The sequence below is a fragment of the Ochlerotatus camptorhynchus genome, unplaced genomic scaffold (assembly GCF_037179485.1).
Source record: "Ochlerotatus camptorhynchus isolate MF236.1 unplaced genomic scaffold, CSIRO-AGI_Acam_v1.1 ptg001173l, whole genome shotgun sequence".
In the NCBI taxonomy this organism is placed as follows: Eukaryota; Metazoa; Arthropoda; class Insecta; order Diptera; family Culicidae; genus Ochlerotatus; species Ochlerotatus camptorhynchus.
Window position 1 is genome coordinate 15,002 of NW_027041540.1, and position 23,268 is coordinate 38,269.

At 38.4% G+C, this 23,268-nt stretch overlaps 1 protein-coding gene across 1 annotated transcript in view; it reads left to right on the plus strand.

The window, feature by feature from the left end:
- Window positions 1-2,689: 2,689 nt before the first annotated feature.
- Window positions 2,690-23,268, plus strand: part of LOC135716241 (homeobox protein homothorax-like) — a 33,525-nt gene continuing 12,946 nt past the window's right edge. Inside the window, exons 1-2 of the mRNA XM_065238925.1 lie at window positions 2,690-2,868; window positions 6,552-6,693. Coding sequence (XP_065094997.1) covers window positions 2,690-2,868; window positions 6,552-6,693 — 321 coding nt within the window. The remainder of the gene's footprint in view (window positions 2,869-6,551; window positions 6,694-23,268) is intronic.

Genomic DNA, 23,268 nt, shown 5'->3' on the forward strand with positions numbered 1-23,268 from the left:
TTCTCCGCCGCGTATAGCTCGAGTCACTTCCCAAGTAACATTTTAAGTTTTATGAAATACTACAAAGCTACTATAAAACAACATTCATAAAACCCTGGTCAAGACTGCTTTGCCATTGATGCATCCAGCAAAACCTCATCGATGCTAGAATCTGTCTATTTGGCCCACTCTGGAGAAGGTTCTTAAGGGTATATTTTCGAAGCTCTTCAAGATTGATCTACTGCAAAATGGTTGTACAATAAACGCATTGAGATCCATTTCAAAACCGTATTTAAGCTACAATAAAAGATATTTGGCAACAATTAAAACCATTATCCGAGCCATTTACCCTAGCTGCTTGCTAAGTTTACTAGAAAAACAACAATCAAGATAAAAAACGATTCATAAATACCATCCGATCTTATCAAAATAATTAAAATAAAAACTGCCGAATTTCCAAAATTATAAAATAGTTCTCATGAAGTGGCCTAGTTTTATGTACCGTATAAAATTTTATGTGAAATGTACGTGAAAACATCGAAAAACTTGAGTCCGCCCACGGAAAACATCGATTTTACTAATTATTTAACATTAAGAAAAAAAAATATATTTTTGCGATTCAGCGCTGGGGGGGGGGACGTACTGTCAAATCAACCTACTGATCATACTTGTATGAAACTGGTTCCAAACGTAAACAAACGCTGTAGGTTTCTTTTGGCTTGCTTACGTTTGGAACCAGTTATGCGAGGTAGGCGACGATTATTCGTATTTGACAGCCAGCTCCCCCCTTGATTCAGCGTTCTTCCAGGCGATTCTTTCCCGATGTCTTGGAAGCAGTTACTCAGAATGTGTTCACAATATTTCGCATTTCGCACATCTGTAACCTCGATCATTCCCGAAAAGATCCCCTTCTTCCGGATGGTTCTGGAAGTGCACTATCAAACGATGCAGGAATGTACATATGAATGAATTTTTTCCAAGTGATGACTCTTTCACCGAATAAAATTGCAGCTATGGATCGGAAACCAACGGTGTTGTGAACACTTCCGCTAACTGACAGTTTCAGTGGCTTTCTGTCGGTACTGACGCAAGTTATTCCGATTTTCATCTATTCGCAAGGTCTGGAGTAGACTGGTCTGTTTTCAGACTGTTTTGACAATGTTGTATGAAATTGAGGACCACGCTCACTTCACTCTTCTCCACCAGATGCTCAGTCGTTGATGGTACCCGTTCAGCCGGACGTGCTGGTTCTTCTAAAGAACTAAATTTTACTGAAATCGACTTTCCTTCGGTCGTTAGCATCGCTTGAATTTTTCCTCCAACTTTGTTTATGCTTCGAGATATCCTTGTCATAAATTTGGTTTTTTATTTACTATGAGGACCCATCCTTAAAGTTCAATTTGTAAACAGAGGAGATTTTATGATACAAAAGTGTAAAAGCCTTGAAGGCAACAATATACGCATTTTACTCTCATTTAAAACCAAATGGTTTTATGATTGCTTTAATAATGATAGAACAGGTTTATAGAGTATTTTATCAAGACATTAATAAAAAATTACTAATGAAGTTTATGATTGATTTTTAGAACAGTTTTATGGTGGGATTGAAAACTACTTTAAATTTAATTTTAAAACAAGACAGTTTTTGACTTCTCGCCAGAATGTAAAAGGTTTTTAAAACACCAATAGAACGTTTTCTACTGTGAAATGGTGTATTTAAACTAAATAAATTATTCATTACCATTATAAAACCATCATAAATCAGAGTGGATGCCAAATGATTGCAGAATTGTTACTTGGGTTCTATAGTGGAAAATGTCGGAAAAAGTGTATTGTATGTTTTGTGAGCTCAGTTTTGGTGATGTGGAACGATTTATCGTGCATATGCGCGTCCACAAATATAAAATGGATGATAGACAAAATATTGATTAAAGCGGTTTTATACAGAGAGCACTTTTAGTTCGTTCAGAAAATCAAAAACTTTGATATTGAAAAATAGAAAAACATTCAAAAATGTGCTAGTGGTTCGTTTTTCTCCTGACTGATCATTTTGATGCAATGTTGGAAGTGTAGGGTATGTACTGTACCGTGAAGGCGGCCCAAAATACACAGGGACCTAATATACCGTCGCTACAACAACCATACGATCCGCTATTCCGACGGCTCGATTGCACAAGGGAGAGCTGGAATTGGGTTTTCCGGCCCCGATGTAAGTGTGTGCCCCAGTCTCCCTGACCAATGTGACATTTTCTCCGCCGAGGCAGCCGCCGCCTACGTCGCCATCACCACACCGTCTAGCAAACCCATCGTCCTGTTCACGGATTCCGCCAGCGTGGTAGCCGCCCTTGACGCCGAGCACCCCACACACCCGTGGATCCAAACCATCATCCGGTCTGCTCCACCCAACACCACCGGCGCCTGGATACCCGATCACTGTGGGATCCAGGGTACCGTCGAAGCTGACCACCTCGCATCTTCAGGTCGACAAATGAGCAAATTAACAAGAAAAGTTCCAGGCCCGGATCTGAAAACCTGGCTCTCCAATATTACATGGGAGTCTTGGAGGCAGGACTGGCTGGACTCACGAAATATGTTCATCCGTAAAATTAAAGATGCGACACGCCGCTGGGAGGACCTACCTGACCAGTGGTGGTGGTGATCTCCAGGCTTAGGTCAGGACACACCCGTATCTCACACAACATAACGGGAAATGGCGAATTCCACCGACCCTGTTCACTGTGCCAGATCCACCATTCGGTGGAACACTTTATATGCCACTGCCCGCAATATCAAGGAGCTAGAAACCTGTTCGACATCCCCGGCAGCATCCGAGACGCCCTCAGTGAAGATCCTTGCCGCTCAGCGGCACTACTGGCTTTGCTCCGCGAGGCAGGCCTATTTTCTCGAATATGACTACAGCCGACCGAGACATTACCTCCGAAAGCGGACCCCTCAATGATACATGCTGTTATACCCTCAACTCCGACCATGAGGACAACTACCTGTACACCACACCACGACCAGCCCTAACACTTTCAACAACCACGACCACAGCTAAGAAAAGGACTTCCTCTCCGCCAGCCATCCCAGGAAACCCTCCACCTCCCAACGTAAAATGAGTCAGCATCAAAAGACAATAACCGTACCTTAGATATCACTCTGTATCACATAAGTATTCCATATTAAAGGAACTCCCTTCTGGAGCCTCCCCCATCTTTCAGAAGTGCCCCCTCCGGAAACTTTTTTCAATTTTTCACGTGTAAAATTAGGTATGTGATTGCGCATTATGATCTTCGCAAAGTAAAGTGCCTAAACGGTACACATTTGTTTTATCAATTCGACTGAATAATATAAAAAACGAATGCCATGTTCGCGGAATTATCACCGGAATAACCCAATTTCATGGTAAATAATCTCATTCAAATAAGTATAAGCGAAATAAAATGCGTGTAATTTTAAATATTCTGTGAAATTACAAGATGAGCCCATCTAAAGTCTGTAAAATTCAAGTGACGTATAATTTTACATGCATGTAAATTTTAGCGTCGTGTAAATTCAAACACCAATTTTGTTCGCGATTGGAGCGAACGTAGTGTAGAAGTAGTATTAGTAGAAGTAGTAGCAGTAGTTTTGTTTTATGTAAATAACCCTAGGAACACAAGACCGGATGACTTTCCTGACTACAGAATGAGCATTTAGAAGCCAGAATCTCTGGCGGACCAATGAAATGAGACTAGACGGACCAATGTGCAACATTTCGCAGTGCATTGCTCTTAACAACGATTCGACAATTGGGTTTTTGTCAGGGAGTACGGCTTGGTGCTTTGAACCATATGGCAAACAAGAATGCTTCAGTCTTCCACCCACTCTCAACACACCATCATTTATAATAACATTCAGACTACTGAGTCTACCTGAGGTTCACCTGATTCAAGCCGACGAATTTCGTCTGAAAACTCAACTCTTTGAACATACTTAACAATCACATTCAATGACTCTTTCAACTCTCGCACAGTCAGGTATTCCGAAGTGATACGTTCCGACTTGGGAGACCTTGCATTCACAACAAATCTCCTGAAGTATCCAATCACTTGCTGAAGCTTTCGGAATGAACTAAAGGCAGTCATAACTGGAAGGATTTCAGGGACAAAGACTGCAGTAGACACGGTTACTGTTTTCAATTCCGGTAATTTATCATCGGAAAGCGGATTAGGCTCATCAATCTGAAAGCTATGACTTCGAAGAATTGGAGGTCCGTTCCACCAAAGCTCATTCGAAGCAAGGAGTTGGGAGGGTTGACCACGACTGACAACATCAGCTGGGTTTTCGGACGACTTGATGTAATTCCATTAGCATCAACAGAATGATCAACAATTTCTGCAAGTTGAGATAGGGGCTTCTTTAGCCATGCAAGAACGATCTGACTATCCGACCAATAATGGATTGAGTGGAAATTCATCTTGATTGCCGGATGAACCTTCATGGCCAATCTGATAAGCAAAAATGCAGCACACAGTTCGGATCGAGGAATCGTTAATCCTTTGATTGAAATAACTCTTGACTTACTACATACAAGAGAGACTTTTACCCCATCCTGGGTTATGGTTCAATTTAATTTAATATGTGCATGGAAACACACGAATTACAAAATATTTTAAACTGTGTAAACAATTAAAATAGCAACCTTATATTTAAATTTTCATGATTGTTTTGGCTTGATTCCAGATTATTTGACATTCGTAGTTTTTTTTTTTACCTGTGATTCTTAAGAAAATTTACGTGTAAAAACTTTTTTTTTTATCTATTTATTCATTTTAAATAGGATGCCTTCCATTCATTTAGACTAAAACAATGTTGTATGGAATTATGGGATCATAGATATTATGATGATATTTTGTATGTGTAAGTAACAAGAAAAATTTGTGATGTTTGTGTTTGACACAAAAAACCTGCTAATTTAGATTATTGAATGGAAGGCACTCTGATTTTAAAAAGTTGGGTAAAAAACAAAATCGTAAGGTCTGGTTTTGCGGTATTTTATATCAAGCTTTTTGGCATCATAATGCACAAAAAACATGTTTTTGCTAGAATATCAGGAAGAATCTGGATTTTTGATATCATTTTTTGAAATTTTTGGAATGTAGAAATGTAAATGTTTCACCGGCACCGACAGTAAGTTTCGCGTTAATTTCAGGTTCAATTTGCAAATTGCAATGATGTTTTTTTATCTGAATTGGCAATATAATGAAAGTGGAGGGAATTTGACAGAACAGACCATAGCGTGTCATGGAAACATATTTGGATACCTACATCATAAAAATGTAGAAACTGTGATTATTTTTTTTGCAAGCCATCTTCATTGGTTCATCAAAATATCAATAGAATCCGTCTCCCAAATCCTCCGTAGACCGTCGATCTCACAATCTGGTTTTACTTCCACTGCAATTTTTTGAGTTGAACTTTTTGTCGCCGTTGCATGTTTATACAGTACTCCGACGGTTCGGTATTTGAATATTATTTCATTATTTAGATACTTCCGCTAGTTTTAGTGATTTCTGGTGGCGTTGGCAGTCAGTGCTAACGAACATCGAGGAAGTCCTTACTTTCTTGCTCACTTTTTTTTTGCCCAAGGCTCTCTTACTTAAACAACCATCTAAACCATCCAGAAAACTATATAAACAATTGGTAAAAGTATAATATTTAGTGACATTATCAAAATATTTACGCATACCGGCGTCGGCAGTGTCTCACATGGCGTGCTCCGCTTTCGTGCAAGCAGAACATTTCGTTCACATTCAACAAAGAAACTTATGGAAATCTACCACCACGAAACTGAGGTCGGTTGTTTATTTCAATTTAAATTTCATCTCGTTTGATAGTAAATGTGAGCCCGACACTAGCAACACCGGGCCCGAAATAGATGAGCGTTGTTATGGCAACCGAGGCCGGCTAGCTTGTGCAGTATAGGCAAAGGTAAATTTGATGCATAAATGGACGATGTTACCTGCAATGAATGCAAGACATAGGTAGTAGTAGGTAGATGAGTTTTATAATTTTTGCTTGTTTTGTACATTCTTATAAAAAAAATTGTGGCGCTCTGGATTGTGTCAAGTGGTAAGTGTCATTAAACTTTCCTACATCAGCTCGTCACTGTCAATAACAAATATCATAAAAATGACGGAGAAAATTGTACAATCGCTTCGAGATTGAACAATAAACTTTATTTGTTGACACAACAAGCTTGCTACCGCAGCAGCAGCAACAGTAAGCATTCCACAGTAATAATAAAGCAAGCAAACAGTCACCTTACGCGGTAGTATGATCTTATCTTCCAAAAAATGAAATAACTAGCTCTTATCAGGGTTCTCCGTTGCTTACACTTTTGGTATTTACCGGTCTTTCTCATTCGAAGTTGAATCTACAGTATCGCGTGGGTCCCATTCAAGTTATTTTCCAAGAGGCGTAAAGGTGGCCACTTCCTGGACTTCCTGTAAAAATCAAATCACACCAAAATGTACAGGGGGTCAAAATTTGATTAATTGATTTCAATGTTTTCTCTCTTCCTGTTACAGGCACCCTCTATTCCCGCTATTGGCACTAATATTCGAAAAATGTGAACTAGCAACGTGTACGCCGCGAGAACCAGGTGTCGCGGGTGGTGATGTCTGTTCGTCAGATTCCTTCAGTGAGGATGTGGCAGTATTTAGTAAACAGGTAAGTCAAATTGGATATTGGAAACCGTTTACTTATCTAGCATTTGTTCAGCGTGTGTGTTCAGTAAACAACGTTTTTTTTTTATTCTATAATTTGGCTTCGATTTGAAGGTACGGTCACCGTTTGATAAGGAAGCGTTTCGATTTTTCGATTGTTTGTCCACAAGTTGTACATGTTTGTACAGATATTTTAAAAGACGTATTTTGCTGATTTTAGTTGGCTCGTTGGTTTGATTGATATAGTCGGAAAAGCTGTTGAAGTGCTATGAAGGGTGCGCACTCTAAACTTGATCAAATGACAGCTGTTTGCTTATTTACCTTACACCCGTCATTACTACATTCAATCTGACTATTAAGCATAGCCCTGCTATTGCTCAATTAATGTAGCGGAGATGGTTACGAAACGCAACCGACCGTTTGTCGAAAGATGCACAAAACGCGTAATGTATGCAATTGGAGAGAAGGGTTGTATGTCAATTGTATCAATGGAGGATAAATAAACTACAAGTGTTGCCAAATTCAATCGTGTTTAATTCCAGTAATCTGGAATTTGGCTATTAATAAACTTCTAACTTTTAACATGCTTAACGCAATCGAATGGTTAATTGTTTAAGAAACAAACTTGAGGTTAAAATGTTTGAAATTAAAATTATGGAAAAAATTCGAGCGTTATGTTTCACTTTGTGTTTGGCAATTAATGGATAGGTTTATAATTATTAATAATATTGGTATCGAGCAATTATTGAGCTAGAAGGTTTATCTTTTTCTTTGTGTTCGAGTGTGTGGTACCCTATCTAACCATCACCACATTTACTAACTTTTCAGTAGCGCGGGTCGAATGTATTATCAGATAAGGGAGAGAGAGAATGCGCCTTTTGCTATTAATCTGTGACTTTGTACTTTACGTCAAATCCTACCGATTATCAATAGATGGTGTTATTCGGGCTGCTGGACTTTTGGGGATTTCGCCGTAAGGCCTCGTTTGATTCCTAAACAAATCCCCATAGCTTCAAAACCTTCGATCAATCAAACTCAATAGGACAGATATTGTTTGCTTCGACAGTCTTCAGTGCGAACAATTGTGATTTTGGAAATGATAGTGCTATCTCTTCGGCGAGGTTTGTTAGGTTAGTCAAAACGTTATCGAAAATATAGTAGCAGAGCCGTGTATAAAATTACTGATAGCGACAACATTTCTACGAGTCTCGGTGATAACAACGTTCGTCTAGGTTTACTCTTGCTGTTTTTTCTTATCTCCAATATGCGTGAATCAGAAGATATTTTGGAAAATTAAATTCGTGCTAGTTTGGTATCTGATGTGAAACACGAATTTTGGGCAGTTTGTCACGTGTAGCACCCACAGTGTGAAACAAGACAGCGTAACCTTGTCAGTAATAAAGAGAAACAACAAGTCCAAGAGTTTTGCTGCGTTGCTCGAAAGCTTTCGTCATGCATGGCAAATAAAAAATTCACAAGGTAGCGCGCAAAAAAAGGTACCAACTCACACAGAACAGAAGTTATTGTACGGTTCCATGCAAAAATATTGTGGCAGAAGACGATCGAGGGAGCCAATTTTAATGTATTCATTTGCAATTCTTTGGGATATTTTTGAACACTGCAGGCAAATAATATTCGTCATGTGCGAACTTTGTGTTTCGCAGTATGCTTTCAGAGGCTTTCATGTTACTATATCTATTCGTGCATTGGTTGAATTTTGTTCTTTTGAATTTTAACCGCTTGTTTTTTTTTTATTGGGAATTACAATATAATTAATGTGTCCTATTTTGTTGCTATTTATCCTGTTATAATTTTTTGTTTTAGTTTACTTTCCACCGGAATCCATTTCGCAACATTTTTCGTGGACTCGGCAGAAACGCCTTTAATTGTCTTGCTTAGAAAAATCACAACGACCAGTCACGCTTGCACACAACCCTCACCGTCATCTACTATTCCCTACATTCATGCTGGATGGAAAAAAAACTTTTCAATGTTGAGATTCTGTTGAATGTAACAGACGTTTTCACACACCCAGTAAATCGCTGGAGCCAGTATTTTTTTTTCTAAAATTTTAAAATGCTGTATATACCTAACTCTGAAAATAAGTCAAATGCTAAAGTTCTTGTCCAACCCTTTTGCTTGCCTTGATAAATGATATTTTCTCTCAAATAGTCCGATTATTGTAAAAAATATTATTAAACATAAACTTAAACACCAATTATATTTGCAACAGATCTAAAAACGAAATTCTTATTCTGACAAGTCAAAAAATGAATCTTTAACGGCTGACGTCATCGAATATTATTCGGCGCGGCAGTTTCGTTTTTTCGCCTCTTTATATTCTTCGAAACGGCGACATGCTCTCCAAGTAGGGGCGAGCAGTCGAATATTTTCACAAAAATAGAATCGTGGTGAAGATCATTCCGTGTCAGCAACGCAGAAGTTATGCTGCGCACATCATAAACGTAAAACCATTTGAATCGCTCTCGAACAAGCCTGCAGGCAAAAAGTATTGTGATCTGATGTTAATTTATGTATCGTGTGCGTGTGACTATAGCTTAAACAGTTGCAAGTGTACTCAAACCTCCAACAAGGATCCCTTCTAGGAGAATTGATCGCATTGCTTGCCTTTCTCGTTTCGGTTTGTTTTGTTGGTGTGTTGATGTTGTGCTCGACTGCGTATATATTTTCGGTTCGCTTTCTCGCGCACGGTAAATGATGTACAGATGAAGCATCATCGCGCGGAGCTAAGAAGGCAAAAGTGAGGGATTCATTATCATCAGGCCAGCATCTTCATCGGGCGAGAACACCACGAAATGACTTGGTGCGGTGGATACACGACGAACGACGAGCGAGTGAAAATTACATTACCAAGCATGCAAACCAGCAGCAGCAGTGGCCGCATCAGCACTAACAGCAATGGCAGACAGACGACTGCGAGCAACGCGTAAAGTATGTGTTGGAAATTCTAAACCAAACGAACTATAATTTGAAATCGTGACATACAGAGCGTCATAGTCTTTTTTGCTTTTTGTGACTTTGTTCCGTTGAAATCTGTACATCTAACTATGGGTTTACATTCATTTCATTTCAATCTACCTTAAATAGTGTCACATTAAATCAAGCAGCGATTATGATACAGAAATTGTCGCTTTGAGATTTTAGCCAATTCCACTAGTATTTCCCAGTGTGTCGGGATGCGCCAAGCAGTTGTGCGCGGGATCATTGTGTTGCTATGGGTAATCTCCCTCGTGCGAAATGGAAACTCATCCGTGGTGTTTTATTTTATGGTCTGTAACAGTTCATCATTTCATGTACTCGTTATCGTGTTTTCATAATTTGCCTTCTATTTTTGTATCAGTACGAATGATAATTTTAGCACTCAACTTCACGTGTCATTTTTCATCTTAATGGCTCCAAGAACCTCCAGACCCAGTGAAAATGTGAATCAGATAATAAGCAGTTCATTTAAGGAACAGTAAGCGAATGGATAGTTTGTTTTATTATCCATTTGAATTTTTGAACAGGTGAAATTCAAAGATTTCTAAGATAAACCACATGTTGCACCTTCTTCTTTCCTTCCTGGTTCTGCTTTTTGAAATTTAAATGCATGCCAACCACACAGACATGCAAGATAGCGTTTTAGCTCTTAAACAATCAATTCAAATCAATCATTCTATTACACATGCTTTAAAGTTTAAGCTTTGAGTTTTAAATTATGCCATAGTTTTTGCTTCCATCGTGCGCTGCAAATGCGTGCTTTGATAAAAAAAAATCTGATTAGTTTACTAGAATTAGATTAAAAGGGAACCACGATGAAGCGACAAAATGATTCATATGTGCATATTAAATATTGGCAATTATTAGCATCAATAAAAAATATGGTAATTTCCCAGCCAATAAAATACCTATGGATTGATTTCTCCCACCACACGATACCGATAACGTAGCCGTCGGCTGTTCCAAGATTCTTCCCTTCAATCGCTTCGAAGCTCACAATCATCAACCGGGCGAAAGCGTGCTCGTCAGTGATTCGAAGCTCTTGATTTACGATCGCTCATTCCATCGTATACGTTTGAAAAAAAAGTCACACTATGGTTTTATGTAGCTTTCCTCCTTGCCTCTTCCTCAACGCACTTTGGTTCTACGAAGGGAAGTGACACTACTATATGTGATTAGAGCTGTAAAGTAATAAAAAGAATACAACAACTATATACTTTTTACGAACCCATGATCGATAGAAAATGGTAATAAAAAAATAATATATATTTTTTCAATTTGCTTGAAATCTGGAGCACATCTTTTGCGTTTCCCGTTGATACTCGTTCCGTACTGTATATTAATATATGCATCTGATTAACGATTAGCGTTCGGCGTTCCGCTCGCGCTTTATCGTGAGAATTCTTTATTGCCACTACAATATGCTGAACTTGTTTTTAAAGGGTAATTAAAAACACACACTGGATTTACAACTTACTTTTGAAATGCTGCTCTGTAGTCTGCACCATGAATGACGAAACGCAGATCAGAAATAAGATGCACTTTTTTTTCTCTTGTCTGCAACAGACGCTGTGCTTGTTCAGGAGATATTCACCGACCATAGACAGCTATGACGCCTCCGTCGCTTAAATTATTTATTATTTTGCCTTCTGGTTCATCATGGCTTGCTGTGACATGCACACGCGTATGCAGTGTATGATGGACTAACTAGCAGGCCACAGAACAAATAAAACGATTCGTCCACAGCCAAATTTAATAATTATATGTTTGATGCTGTAATATGACTATAATGACAGTAATTATCGGATCATATGCTGGTAGGAATGCCAATCGGCGGGATTTCGTCAATTCAAATGTGTGGAATGATTTAATGGTGTGCTTTGTGTGCTGCTGTCATATAAAAATGTGTTTATGCAAATAAAAATGTTCCAGCCATAGGAAGATTTATGGACGATCCTTTCACGATCAACGTAGTACTTTATTGATTGGCTTAATTCGGCCATACTCAGCTGATTCACATTCACGCCTGTTTGTGTGGTAAGTGTGCGAGCAAATCTGCGGTTTTTTATGCTCATTCGTTCGTACAATCGTTCCGATCTTGCTCTCCTATCCATGATGGAAAGTGTGCTGGTTTTGGATCCATATCTTGGTGATTACTTTAAGCATGCAATTAAATTTTATTTGTTTATTTGTTTCTAAAGTAACCAACCAGAAATTGGTCGAGAAATGAGAGGAGAAAAACTGTGAGATGAAAATATATACATAAACACATGACTCCGTGGCGAGATTTGATATGTGTCGATGAAGGAATGGAAAGAGGAGAGCATGGATGAAGAGTTCCGCTTCTTCGTATCATCCTATTATTCAGATTATTATTATTGGCTATTACTACCACATCGCATTTATATTTTATTCACGACTAGGCGCCATGGAGCACGACGACTATGCGAATATTTGGGTTACACTTTGTACTGAATGTGGCGTCGATGGAAGTGGTCCAACAAATAACCGGCATCGTGAAAGCATTTCAAGCTTGTTGCTTACCGCATATAAGCTTATTGCGTGCTCTTGTCGTAGTGTTCTAGATGCAATTCCACAGTTATTAATAGAGAGCTTTCGATGCCTTACCATTTTTGCATTAATAAATGTGTATGACAAGTACGATCATACTCTATGTCCAGGAAGTGGAGACATTTTCCATCCCGAAAAATTCCTTGACCGGACCGGGAATCGAAATCGAACCCAGCCACCTCCAGCATGGTCTTGCTTTGTAACTGCGTCTTTACCGGCTGTGCTAAGGGAGGCCCCCATCGAGACATCGGGGAAGCATCGAGACACGGGTGTATTTATCATACCTGTAGTATCATTTAGTTGTACGTTATACATACACACATGGCAATGTGCAATGGGAATGTTTATAGTGGAAGATACAGTCTTTATTAGTTATTAAAAAACAAGCATGCGTGCACTTACCGGTTTGCCGGTGCTTGTTTGAAAGAGATGTTTAGTATTAGTTGGAGAACATTTGGGAAAGATCATCCAACACTACATCAATCGTATTTCCGTCAACGATCTACGGTACATTATGGCGATGCAGCTGCATTAGTGATATGCGTAAGTCATCGTCGTGTCTATGAATGAAAGAAATCAGTAGAATAGGTAGGCAGAGGGACAGAGGGAGTGGTTCAAATTAAAGATTTTGCTAATCAAGACATGATCATCCAGTCCAGTCCTCGTTTAGTTGCAACCTTAAATTACTGTGCTACTTTTTATTTATATGACAGCTAGCTGAGTGTGCCCGGTCTTGCTCGGGATTCAATTTTAGCGAGCGTTAAGTTATATTTAAGCTCTATAACTAGCTTGCTGGTTTTATTCGGTACAGCGAATCAAAACAAAACAAAAACCATGGCAACCTGTCAAAAAGTCAACATTCCAAGTGATTCTCCTATTTTATCTTGTAATCAAGATGCAAGAAATACTTATTGGATTCAGTTTTTGAAAACAAGGTTTAAATCCGTGATGCCAATACTGGCCATCTCCAACCGGATTTAGTGAAACTGTCTGCGTTGTTTGAAGAATGGTTCGTGGATCTTTCGGAAGTGTATCGGAAAGCCGCTTGTTGAATATTTTAAGAGCTCCTTCACCGCACTGTGCCTTATGTTATATGAGGGAGCCCATAACTGTAGGAGTTTCATATTGGCGATCGTCTCATCTTCATCGTGTTCAAAAGCACTGAAGGGGTTTTCATTTCATGTATCTGAATAGATTTGTTTTTTTTTATATTGGTAACAATTTTTAGAGTGTTTTTTGTTATTGTTGTAGTATTTATATGTGAATCTTAGGCCTCTGATAAAGTCGATAGTTGTAATGAGGCTTTAGTGAAGGTCTAAGACTGCTTCAAGTTTTATATCGGTTATAAAAAGTATGACATAAAACATAATTGTATGTTTTGTTTTGGTTTTATTCTGCAGTTATAAGTAGTGATACAGAACCACCTTACAGTTACCGTTAAAACTATGAAGTCTGAGTTTTAATTAAGTAGTCATAAAACAGTTTTATAGACGACTTGACGGCCTGATTTTATGACAAGCACACAAAACCGTAATACAAACACAGGCTGCAAAGGATGCTACGATAAAACAATGATAAAATAAGAATAAATCTTCCAAGCATTTAGATTGTTACTTGGGAACTGATCATTTGCACCCTTGTCCTAGACTTTTGTCATATGTTTCTACAACGTCAAATATACAATCTGGTCCCAAAGAAATTTTTCTCAGATACATTTAGCATACATACCATATCATTCAGGGCCTGGTTGTCAGTTACTGTTCATAGAAGTCTTCTATATTACACTCGATCAATGGCTTCGTATCGCCTGCACAATTTTCATCGGGCTGTCGACCGGCATTCTTACGACGTGCCCAGTCTACCATAGTTGCTGGATTGATACGGTGTGGATAATGCTGTGGCTCTATTCTTCTTCTTCTTGTTCGCATTTCAAGCTTATTGCTTAGCGCATATTAGCTTATTGCGTGCTCTCAACTTAGTGTTCTAAATGCACTTCCACAGTTATTAATTAAGAGCTTTCGATGCCAATACCAATGAATTTGTATATTGTATGGCAAGCACAATGATACTATATGCCCAGGGAAGTCGAGAAAATTTCCAACCCGAAAGATTCCCTCGACCGGACCGGGAATCGAACCCGCCGCCTCCGGCTTGGTAATACCGTGCCTTTACTGACTAGGCTATGAGGCCCCTTCGGCTGTGGCTCTATTGCAGCTGGTATAACTCGCGGTTTAATCGCCTTCTCTACACGCAAATAAAATTTCACTTGCATCCAATATAAGGTTGGATTTATTACGTCCTCTGCATATATTTCATACAACAAATGTAATGGCAGTTCTTTTAATGGACTGCAGCGTACAAGTTTTTTTTTTCAAAATGCATATTCTTGAATAAAACCTTTTCGAGATAACTTACTAGAACAAATGCAGCTGAGGAAACAAACTTTGTTCGGATAATAAACTACACAGTTAGAAAAAGTAGTGTAAATTTCTATTCAATATGATGCACATAAATGGAGCGTCATATGTCATACAATATTATATTATAGATAATATAAAGTTATGAGACATTTAATGAAATATTACAAATATTTGATGCAATATTTTTACAAGTTATAAGTTTGCGTGATAAGAAATACAAATTTACACGCATAGATGTTTACATTACCAGTAAAATTCAGATTTTTAGACATAAAAATTACAAAATTATTTTAAAAACCTTCCGGCGACCACATTACAGAATCTGTTTATGTCGTGAAACATTCTAAATTTTGCATTTTTTCTTGCAAATCTAAAATTGAATCTTACATTTCCCGGTTGGGTGTAAGTTCCGTTTTCTTTTCTGCACTCCACCGTAGATGGTAGGAAATACCTTCCATACGAAAACACCAAGGTTGTGATGGTCCTCCACATCCCACTGCCTATACCAAAAACAGAGTTTGACAGAGTTCCCGGTACAAATAATTTGTTTAAATGTTTTGGGTCCACTATGAATTGTTGCCTAGGCGATAATGTCATTGAGCTGGTATCGTGGTCGTAAAGGACTACCGGTCTTAGAAGCATTTCGTAAATAATCATCGTCGTCCGGCAGCGATCTTTATTCGACCGAAGCGTTTTTCGGAGTTTAAAATAATCACGATACCGTGCCAGAATGCGTCTTTGAATTTATCTGGTGGTGTCATTATCGGTGATCATCAGCAACTACATCGATTTGATCAAGGGGATGTTCATAAACAACGTAGAAACCTCAGAATGAGGAGGAGTTTGGCGAGTGTCTAACCTTAGAAAGCCTAAATGTTCTGAAAATTTTTAGATGTGGAATTTGGGATTATAAATTAAACAACCTGTAATAGACCCGGATGTGGCCAATGTTTACCTAATTTTACCATTCAGGCTTTTATTTTTTATGGGCTGCTTGTTTTGTGTGCTCCTTGTCAACCCTTTGTCTCACCGGAGGATAATCGTGCACAGCTCTGTTTAAATTCTCACGTTGTACGAGGACGATGATCAGCTGCCTCTGACATGGAGAACAGATGCTGTTTTGAGCCGTCCCAACCAACAAGCCCGCTAATTCGTCTTTTTGCAATATAAGGCTGATACACGACTAACAAAGGGTATGCTAGGCTTTATATTAGTTGTATATTAGCCTTATATTGCAAAAAGGCGAATTAACGGGCTTGTTGGTTACTTGGGAAGCCCCCCTTTTTTTTCCTATTAACATACAATCAAGGTCCCACCGGGGTTGGCTACTCGACCTTTCCCATGGTTACTCGTACCAAGGTCAGCACCGCTGGGAGGTACGGATAGGAGTTACTCGACAAGGTGCTAAGGACCACTAATTGGGGTCTATTTCATATCTTCAGGCACCAAATTTTCCCATCAATTTAGGAAATGATAAATTCTGGCTCCAGTAACAATGATGACCACATATGGTATTGCGCATTTCACACCAAATTGGACTAATAAGCGCGTTTTCACTTATTAAAAAGTGTGATAAAATTGCAAGTTTACATCTAATCGTCTTGGTGTCTTCGGTGCACTTATTCCTTATGATGCAAGCAATAAGTGCTCCCAAGACATCAAAACGGTTTGACGGAAATGTGCACTTCTATCACACTTATTGCATTTTTGGGACAGTCCAGTTTCAGATGCAATCAGCAATATAATTATTATCAATCCAATGGAGTCAAGGAATCAGGAAAAAAATACATCGAAAAGAAATTCTAAAATTGAATAGAATGCTTTAACCAATGGATGTAAATTTTTTTTAAGATACTTAAGCTGATGCAAGTATTACTTTCAAAATTATATAACATATAATATGTCCCTTCCATATTTTGAAGTTTTTAAAGGGTGTGGGCGACATAGGATAAAATTAAAATTCGCGTCAGCCTTATTTGTACACAATTTTTTTTTTTTTCCTTTGGTTTGTTTTTTCCGTCGATCTTGTTTTCCGTGCTGAGCACCAATGCTACCGACGTGCCAGGAAGGCAGCTCCCACACCTGGACCCTACCTATCGACCCATCAACTCATGAACCGGGGACCAACGGCTTTACTTCCCATCCGAAGGAAGGCGTGATCAGAGATGTTATGCCTCAGAACATCCCGGCGGCGCCGACTGGGATTGAACCCAGGCCTTCTGGGGTGAGAGGTAATCACGCTTACCACTACACCACCGGCGCCGTTATACACAAAAAAAATATCTCAGCAATCATAACTTTTTGGCGTATATGGTTTTGGTCTGATTTTTTTAAATTTTCATGACACACTGCATTTATTTACTCAAGTAGCTCAATCACTCGTAATCAGTAAAGAGGAAATAACCCAAGCATCATTGCAAATTGTATCATAGTTTGTTAGCATTCTTTAAGAGCTATAAATGAAATCAATATTTTTATTTAAAAATTTTCCCAACAATGTGAGGGTTTCAACGTTTTTCTTAAGGTGACATTAGCAGTGATATATGGTTTGATATTTCGTATTTTTAATATTCTATCAACCATATTTTGGCATAAAGCGTTTTATAAGCATCAAATCATTGTTTTATTTGTGAATATATCAATATCAACAATTGAAAATTCCTCATCAGCTGTTGTAAACAAAACTTCTTGCGGCCTTTTCTCGTAAATCGGACCTCACATATGCAAATCCACTACAACCGGTAGAGGGAAGCTTCTCCTATGCGATTGTGTTGGTGGTATGCGTAGACGAGCTTTTATTCATGAGAAAAGACCACAAGAAGTTTTGTTTAAAAGGAAATAAATAATCTAAAATTAAGTTCTTTCATCCATATCCTTTCTTTTGTTCGATTAGCCAATTTTGAGAAACCAGCTTAAAGTAGTTTGCATTTATCCACGGCTTAAACATTACTTACTCACAAATTTTATTCTACCAAAAAATAAGTTCAATTGACTCAAATTTGCGAATACCTCAAATAATCACTGGTGGCTTATTCTTATTTGACAACAATAAAGAGTGCGAGAGCTCAAAAGTAAGTTAAAGGAACGCAATCTTTGCGTAATTTTATTTTTCTGTGTACAAAAGCTGACGAGGCCTTTCAATTGTTGGATACGGAAAAATTGGGGCTCACATGACGGGAATATTTATACAACTGACGAAGACGCGTTTATCCTGCGTTAGTAAGTTGCTAAGTTTTGATATAGACATCAACTTGCAAAGTATTGGATGGTACTTGTTGTAATCAACTGGAGAAGAATTTCAACTGGTGTCGCGGTTGAACACAGCTGACGTATTTCGATAAATTTACCAGTAAATCTAAGGGCTGACAGATGATGGCAAAATTTGTTCCATTTGTGGTGCGTAGAAACATAACGATATGTTTACCGAGGCTAAGCAACTATATCTTTTAATCCTGGGTGTACGATTATGCCGGGTGTGACTTCTCCGAACCTACCTCGCAGTCTGTTGCTTTGTTTGTAATTTTCAAAGTTCTTTCTCGAATACTGGCTAAGATTTGGGACCCCCGGTTTTTACAACATAGAAAAAGAGCACAAGGAAGGACAAATTCCACACTGGGAATTGTGCGAGAATTCATTCTATCCCAACTGTGCATGTGCTGTAAGGTACCGGAAAAAGGGAGAAAAAAAGAATTTTTCAGTCACAAGAATTGAAATTCTAGACGATTTTCTTTTCCTTATGGACCATGCTTCTCGTAGATGCATTTGAAGTTGTGAGAAGAAAGCACTGCTGAGGGTAGACAAGCATAAATCCAATTTGAAGGTTTTAAAATTGAATACTCTACCGTGTTAGATGAGATAGAAAACGTAGCAGGGGATCTTTGTTGCTAAAACTCTTGAGCTGGGACACATCCTGAAGTTTTCTTGTTTTGTTTTTGTTTTCTCTTTGTATAGAAAAAGATTTTTACAGCTTATCTTCAAGACCTGGAGAACTGGGGTAGATTTAAAGAAAAATCAATCATTCTGCAAAAAAAGGCAGTTTTTGCTAACTAAATGAGCAGTAATCTAAGCAGTGTTTTTATTTCTGCAACCGTAAATAGAGAGGTAGAAATCTTTGTTTACCCCTTTTAACGGTTTGACCCTAACTAAAATAAGTTAATTATTGTGACATAAAATATATTGCCGTTAAACCTTTTATTTATGGCTCTCCTTAAGCTTAGAAAACCGATAATCTTGTAGTACTAACACAGTTAGAAAGTTTGTGACTGTAACGTCCTTGGAAATGTGTTGAAACACCTTCGAGGAAGTCAAATCAAATTTTATGTTTGTGTTTCTTAGACTAGCTCTTCTTAGTTGTTTTCATCCGTTTTCGCCATTAATTATAATCAATAACGTAGTTTCCTCCTAGCGGCGCCAATGGTGTAGTGGTAAGCGTGATTGCCTCTGAGGCATAACATCTCTGATCACGCCTTCCTTCGGAAGGGAAGTATAGCTTTTGGTCCCCGGTCCTTGAGTTTATGGGTCGATAGGTAGGGTGTGGTAGCTGCCTCCCTGGTGTCGGTAGCATTGGTGCTCAGCACGGAAAACAAGATCGACGGAAAACAAATCAAGTTTCCTCCGGTGTAGGATTGAATTGTAATCATCTAAGTTATCATTTTCACACGATCACGCTAGAATACGACTTTTTTCATTGAATTTGACTTGAATATCATAAACCACTAGCCTCACAGTGATGAAAGAGATACATCTGTCAGTCAAACTGTCTCGGGATTTAGCATCAGACCCTTCTGGTGCAAACAAAAAATTAAAGTAAACCATAAATTATAACGATTTTTAGCAGATTTTACAATATTTATCAACAACAACCATAAATTATCTCAAGAGAGTTGTTTTCGTTGGCTTCTCTTTCTGGTCCATTCAACGCGTGGCATTTTCTCTCTTCCTCTCGTCATCAGTCAGTAAAAATGAAACCTCTTTGATTTGGTTGTCTTCCGCTAACTGAGCTGAACAATTCAAAAAGAAGAATATTATAATATGGCAGAGCGCATCAGCATAGCTTCGGAATTCTTCAGCTATAATAGGGCCTTGCGAGTGGCCATAATGACTGATCATCATTCAATCATAACTTCAACGCAACCTTCAGTCCAATCGCGCACATCGCCTGTTTTTTTTATATTTTTATAATGATCGATAGGTTGAAACAAAAGTGAAGCGATGGCCACAGCGTCTGCCATGGAAATATGTTTATTTTGTGTAGATTTGGTAATAACATGGCTATAAACCTCTGGAACGGTTTAATGGTAGGTTAGCGCTCCGGTATAATTATTCTGCACGGGATGATACGGAAAAGGGAGAGATCTCTCTTTTTTGTCGATCTTTGGCAACCCCTGTATAAAATTTACGATTCTCACAAACGGACGAAAGTGTTTTTGACAGTTGTCACGTGTTCTCTCAGGAGATCGCACGCGCACATAAACACTCTAATTAACCGTTTATTATTTCTGGGTAATCTAATAGGACCGAGCATTGGTGCTGAAATCGAAGACACAAGGACGTTTGTGTTCATGTTTGCACGACGTAGCGTACAAGGTGACGGTAATAAAATCATTTGAATATTGTTTTTTTGTCTTGCTTCTTCCGAAAATAATGCCCAAAATTTTAAATGTACAGAATAAGTTTTATGTTAACTTTAATTACAACTATATGAACAGTTCTTTGAATTTATTATTATTTGAACATCAATTTTCGTGGCATGTAGAAGCCGGTTGGGCCACCACCTCGACCCAACCAACTAATTCGATTCGCTAGTTGGGTCAACTGGCACATCACATGACTACAATTTATTCAGTGGTATGCGCATCGTTTGTTGTCGTTGTTAAAAAATCCCGGAAAGCGGACTTAATTACAGTGAATGAAAGAAAATGTATTGGTGGGCGTCAGTTTATTTTCTGTTTTCTTGTAGAACGTAAAAAAATGCGTTTGCTCATTCCTTGAAGAAGATTCAATTTGACATGAAGTTTTGAAATACAGTTGCTTTTTAGTTGAACCATGGTCCAACTAGCGAGCACCTAACTAGCGAGTGAATCACAGCTGTATTTCATTAAAAAAAATGTAGTTACAGATCTTATAATGAAATGTAGCGTTCAGGCAAGTTTGTCCAGAATGAATATTTTCGTATAAAACCTTCACAAGCTTAAATACACTATGTTCGAAAAGCTAGCTAACATTAAATTAAAAAAATATATATGTTTAAAAAGCCTTCCTACGACCACCTTACAGAATCTGTACATGTGGTGAGACATTAAAAATGCAGTACATTTCTTATGAAAATCTTCTGAATTCGTAACGCAACACAAAGAGGTTGATATTTCCGAGTAGGAAGTGCTTAAAAGAATAGTACCCAAGCAACATTGCAAGTTTTATTAAACTTTTAAAGCATTCTACAAGTCTGAATAACGGTCTACAATACTCTCATAAAACCAAAACTGTTACTTCGGTATATTGAGAGAAGAAAGAGGAGAACAATAATCATCCATTCCAGATTTTTTGTAGTACTTCATTTTCCAAAAGTTGATTTCAGAGGCGTTGGTGCAGGAGTGCGGTCTACACTAGAAGCGCAGATTTTATTGATTACACTAAAATCCTCGAAACCAACCCACATACTTTTTTTCCATGATTTGTTTTCCGTCGATCTTTTTTCCGTGCTGAGCACCAATGCTACCGACGCAAGGGAGGCACCTCCCACACCTTGACCCTACCTATCGACCCATCAACTCATGAACCGGGGACAAACGGCTTTACTTCCCTTCTGAAGAAAGGGCGTGATCAGAGATGTTATGCCTCAGAACATCCCACCGACACCGCCTGGGGTTGAACCCAGGCCTGCTGGGGTGAGAGTCAATCACTAATACTTACCACTACACCACTGGCGCCGCTGTACTCACATACTTAAAAATTACTATTTTACACGTGACGTAATTCATCTTCTTTTTGGCTTTCAATACGCCCTTACTGGGACTTTTACGCCCACTCTCAACTCAACTTAGTGTTAGCACATCCACAGTTTGAGAGCTGCTAAGCCTTTTCCTTGGGCCTAGAGCCCAGGCTCAGAAAGTTTCCAAATCGAAAAATTCGTTGTCCGTACCAGGAATCGAAACCTGCCGCCTCCAGCATGGTCTTGCTTTATAGCTGTGCCTTAATCGACTGAGCTAAGGGAGCTCCTTATTCAAAATTCATCTTTGATGTAAATCACACAGGCATTTTTTTTTGTAAATTTACTTTTGGCAGATTCTAGGGTTAGTTGAAACATATATGTAGCAATACAACAATACAACTCCATTAATTTGCATTGAACTTGACATGCATCTGTGTTTTTGAACAATGAATACTTCAATTGACATTAATTGAGTTTCCAACGGAAAGCATAAACTTACATGAACTTTAATTAATTGAATTACTGATCGTTAAACGTGTAATTTTATATTAAAAAACCTGCTCCAGTTTGTTAATCTATGAACTAAGCCCTACGAGACTGTAAAATCGATCTTTCCTTAAGTGATATTGATGCATGTTTAACTTTTCGCGGCGGTCGGATTCAACTCGCCTACGTCTACGGAGCTTTTACGCAGAAGTGATTCGCAATTTGGTAGAGCTTGCCAAATGTTTTTTGAGCTTATGTAGTTTAGAATTTGTTCGGTACGGTCGCGAAATCTTGAAATGATTGATACGTCCGTTAAATTAACTAATTTGATACAAAGCTCAGTACTAAACAAGTAGAATATCTAGGGAGGAAACCAAAATTAATCAACTTGCCAACATAGGCTATCATATTTATTTTGGTACCATTATTTGAATTATCAATTCCCTCGATAAATTTGTGTTACCTGGTATAAAACCAACTGTCCCGTATTTTTAGACTCTATCTAAACTATCAAGACCAAGAAAAAAATCAATTTTTTTAACCCGCTACATGTAGTGGCCTAACCCTTTAATCGACTTTCTCTGTTTAGCGAGGATAAATCAATCATTGTTTTCCCTCTAATCCCACCATGCATCAAATTGATACGTGAATTGTGTTCATGCTACCTGAATAAAAAAAACCTTGCGGTGTCCTTGGTTGTCTTAATATGAATATTGATAATAATATGAAATGATCTCACCAAAGCTATTGTTTGTAGCATATTTCTTCTATCATCTTACGGGTCTTCTTCGTCGTTTGGGCTTGAAATCCCGTCAATGTTTCATCGTTGGGCTGGTTGGGCTCCGCTCCAACCAATTCCATCGCACATTTAAAAGTTTTAGCAGCAGGCAAACATCCAGTATGTCCTATCGGAGTTCCATGGGATCGGTTGAAATCCAATTTTAGTCCGTTTCACTGCACCCGATTATGTAAAGTTCACAGATTTCCAAAAGGAATTTAACGTTTTTTTTTCCGCACCGAATTTTCACCAAAAAATTCCGTTAAGTTTATTGCTTGAAGATTCCAAAGATGGCTGATATGCCCTATCACTTAACGTTTTCTAGAGTATAAATCTCGCTACATCGCTCATGAAATTGGAACTCCATGCAGCAAACGTGAAGTTTAAGTTTCC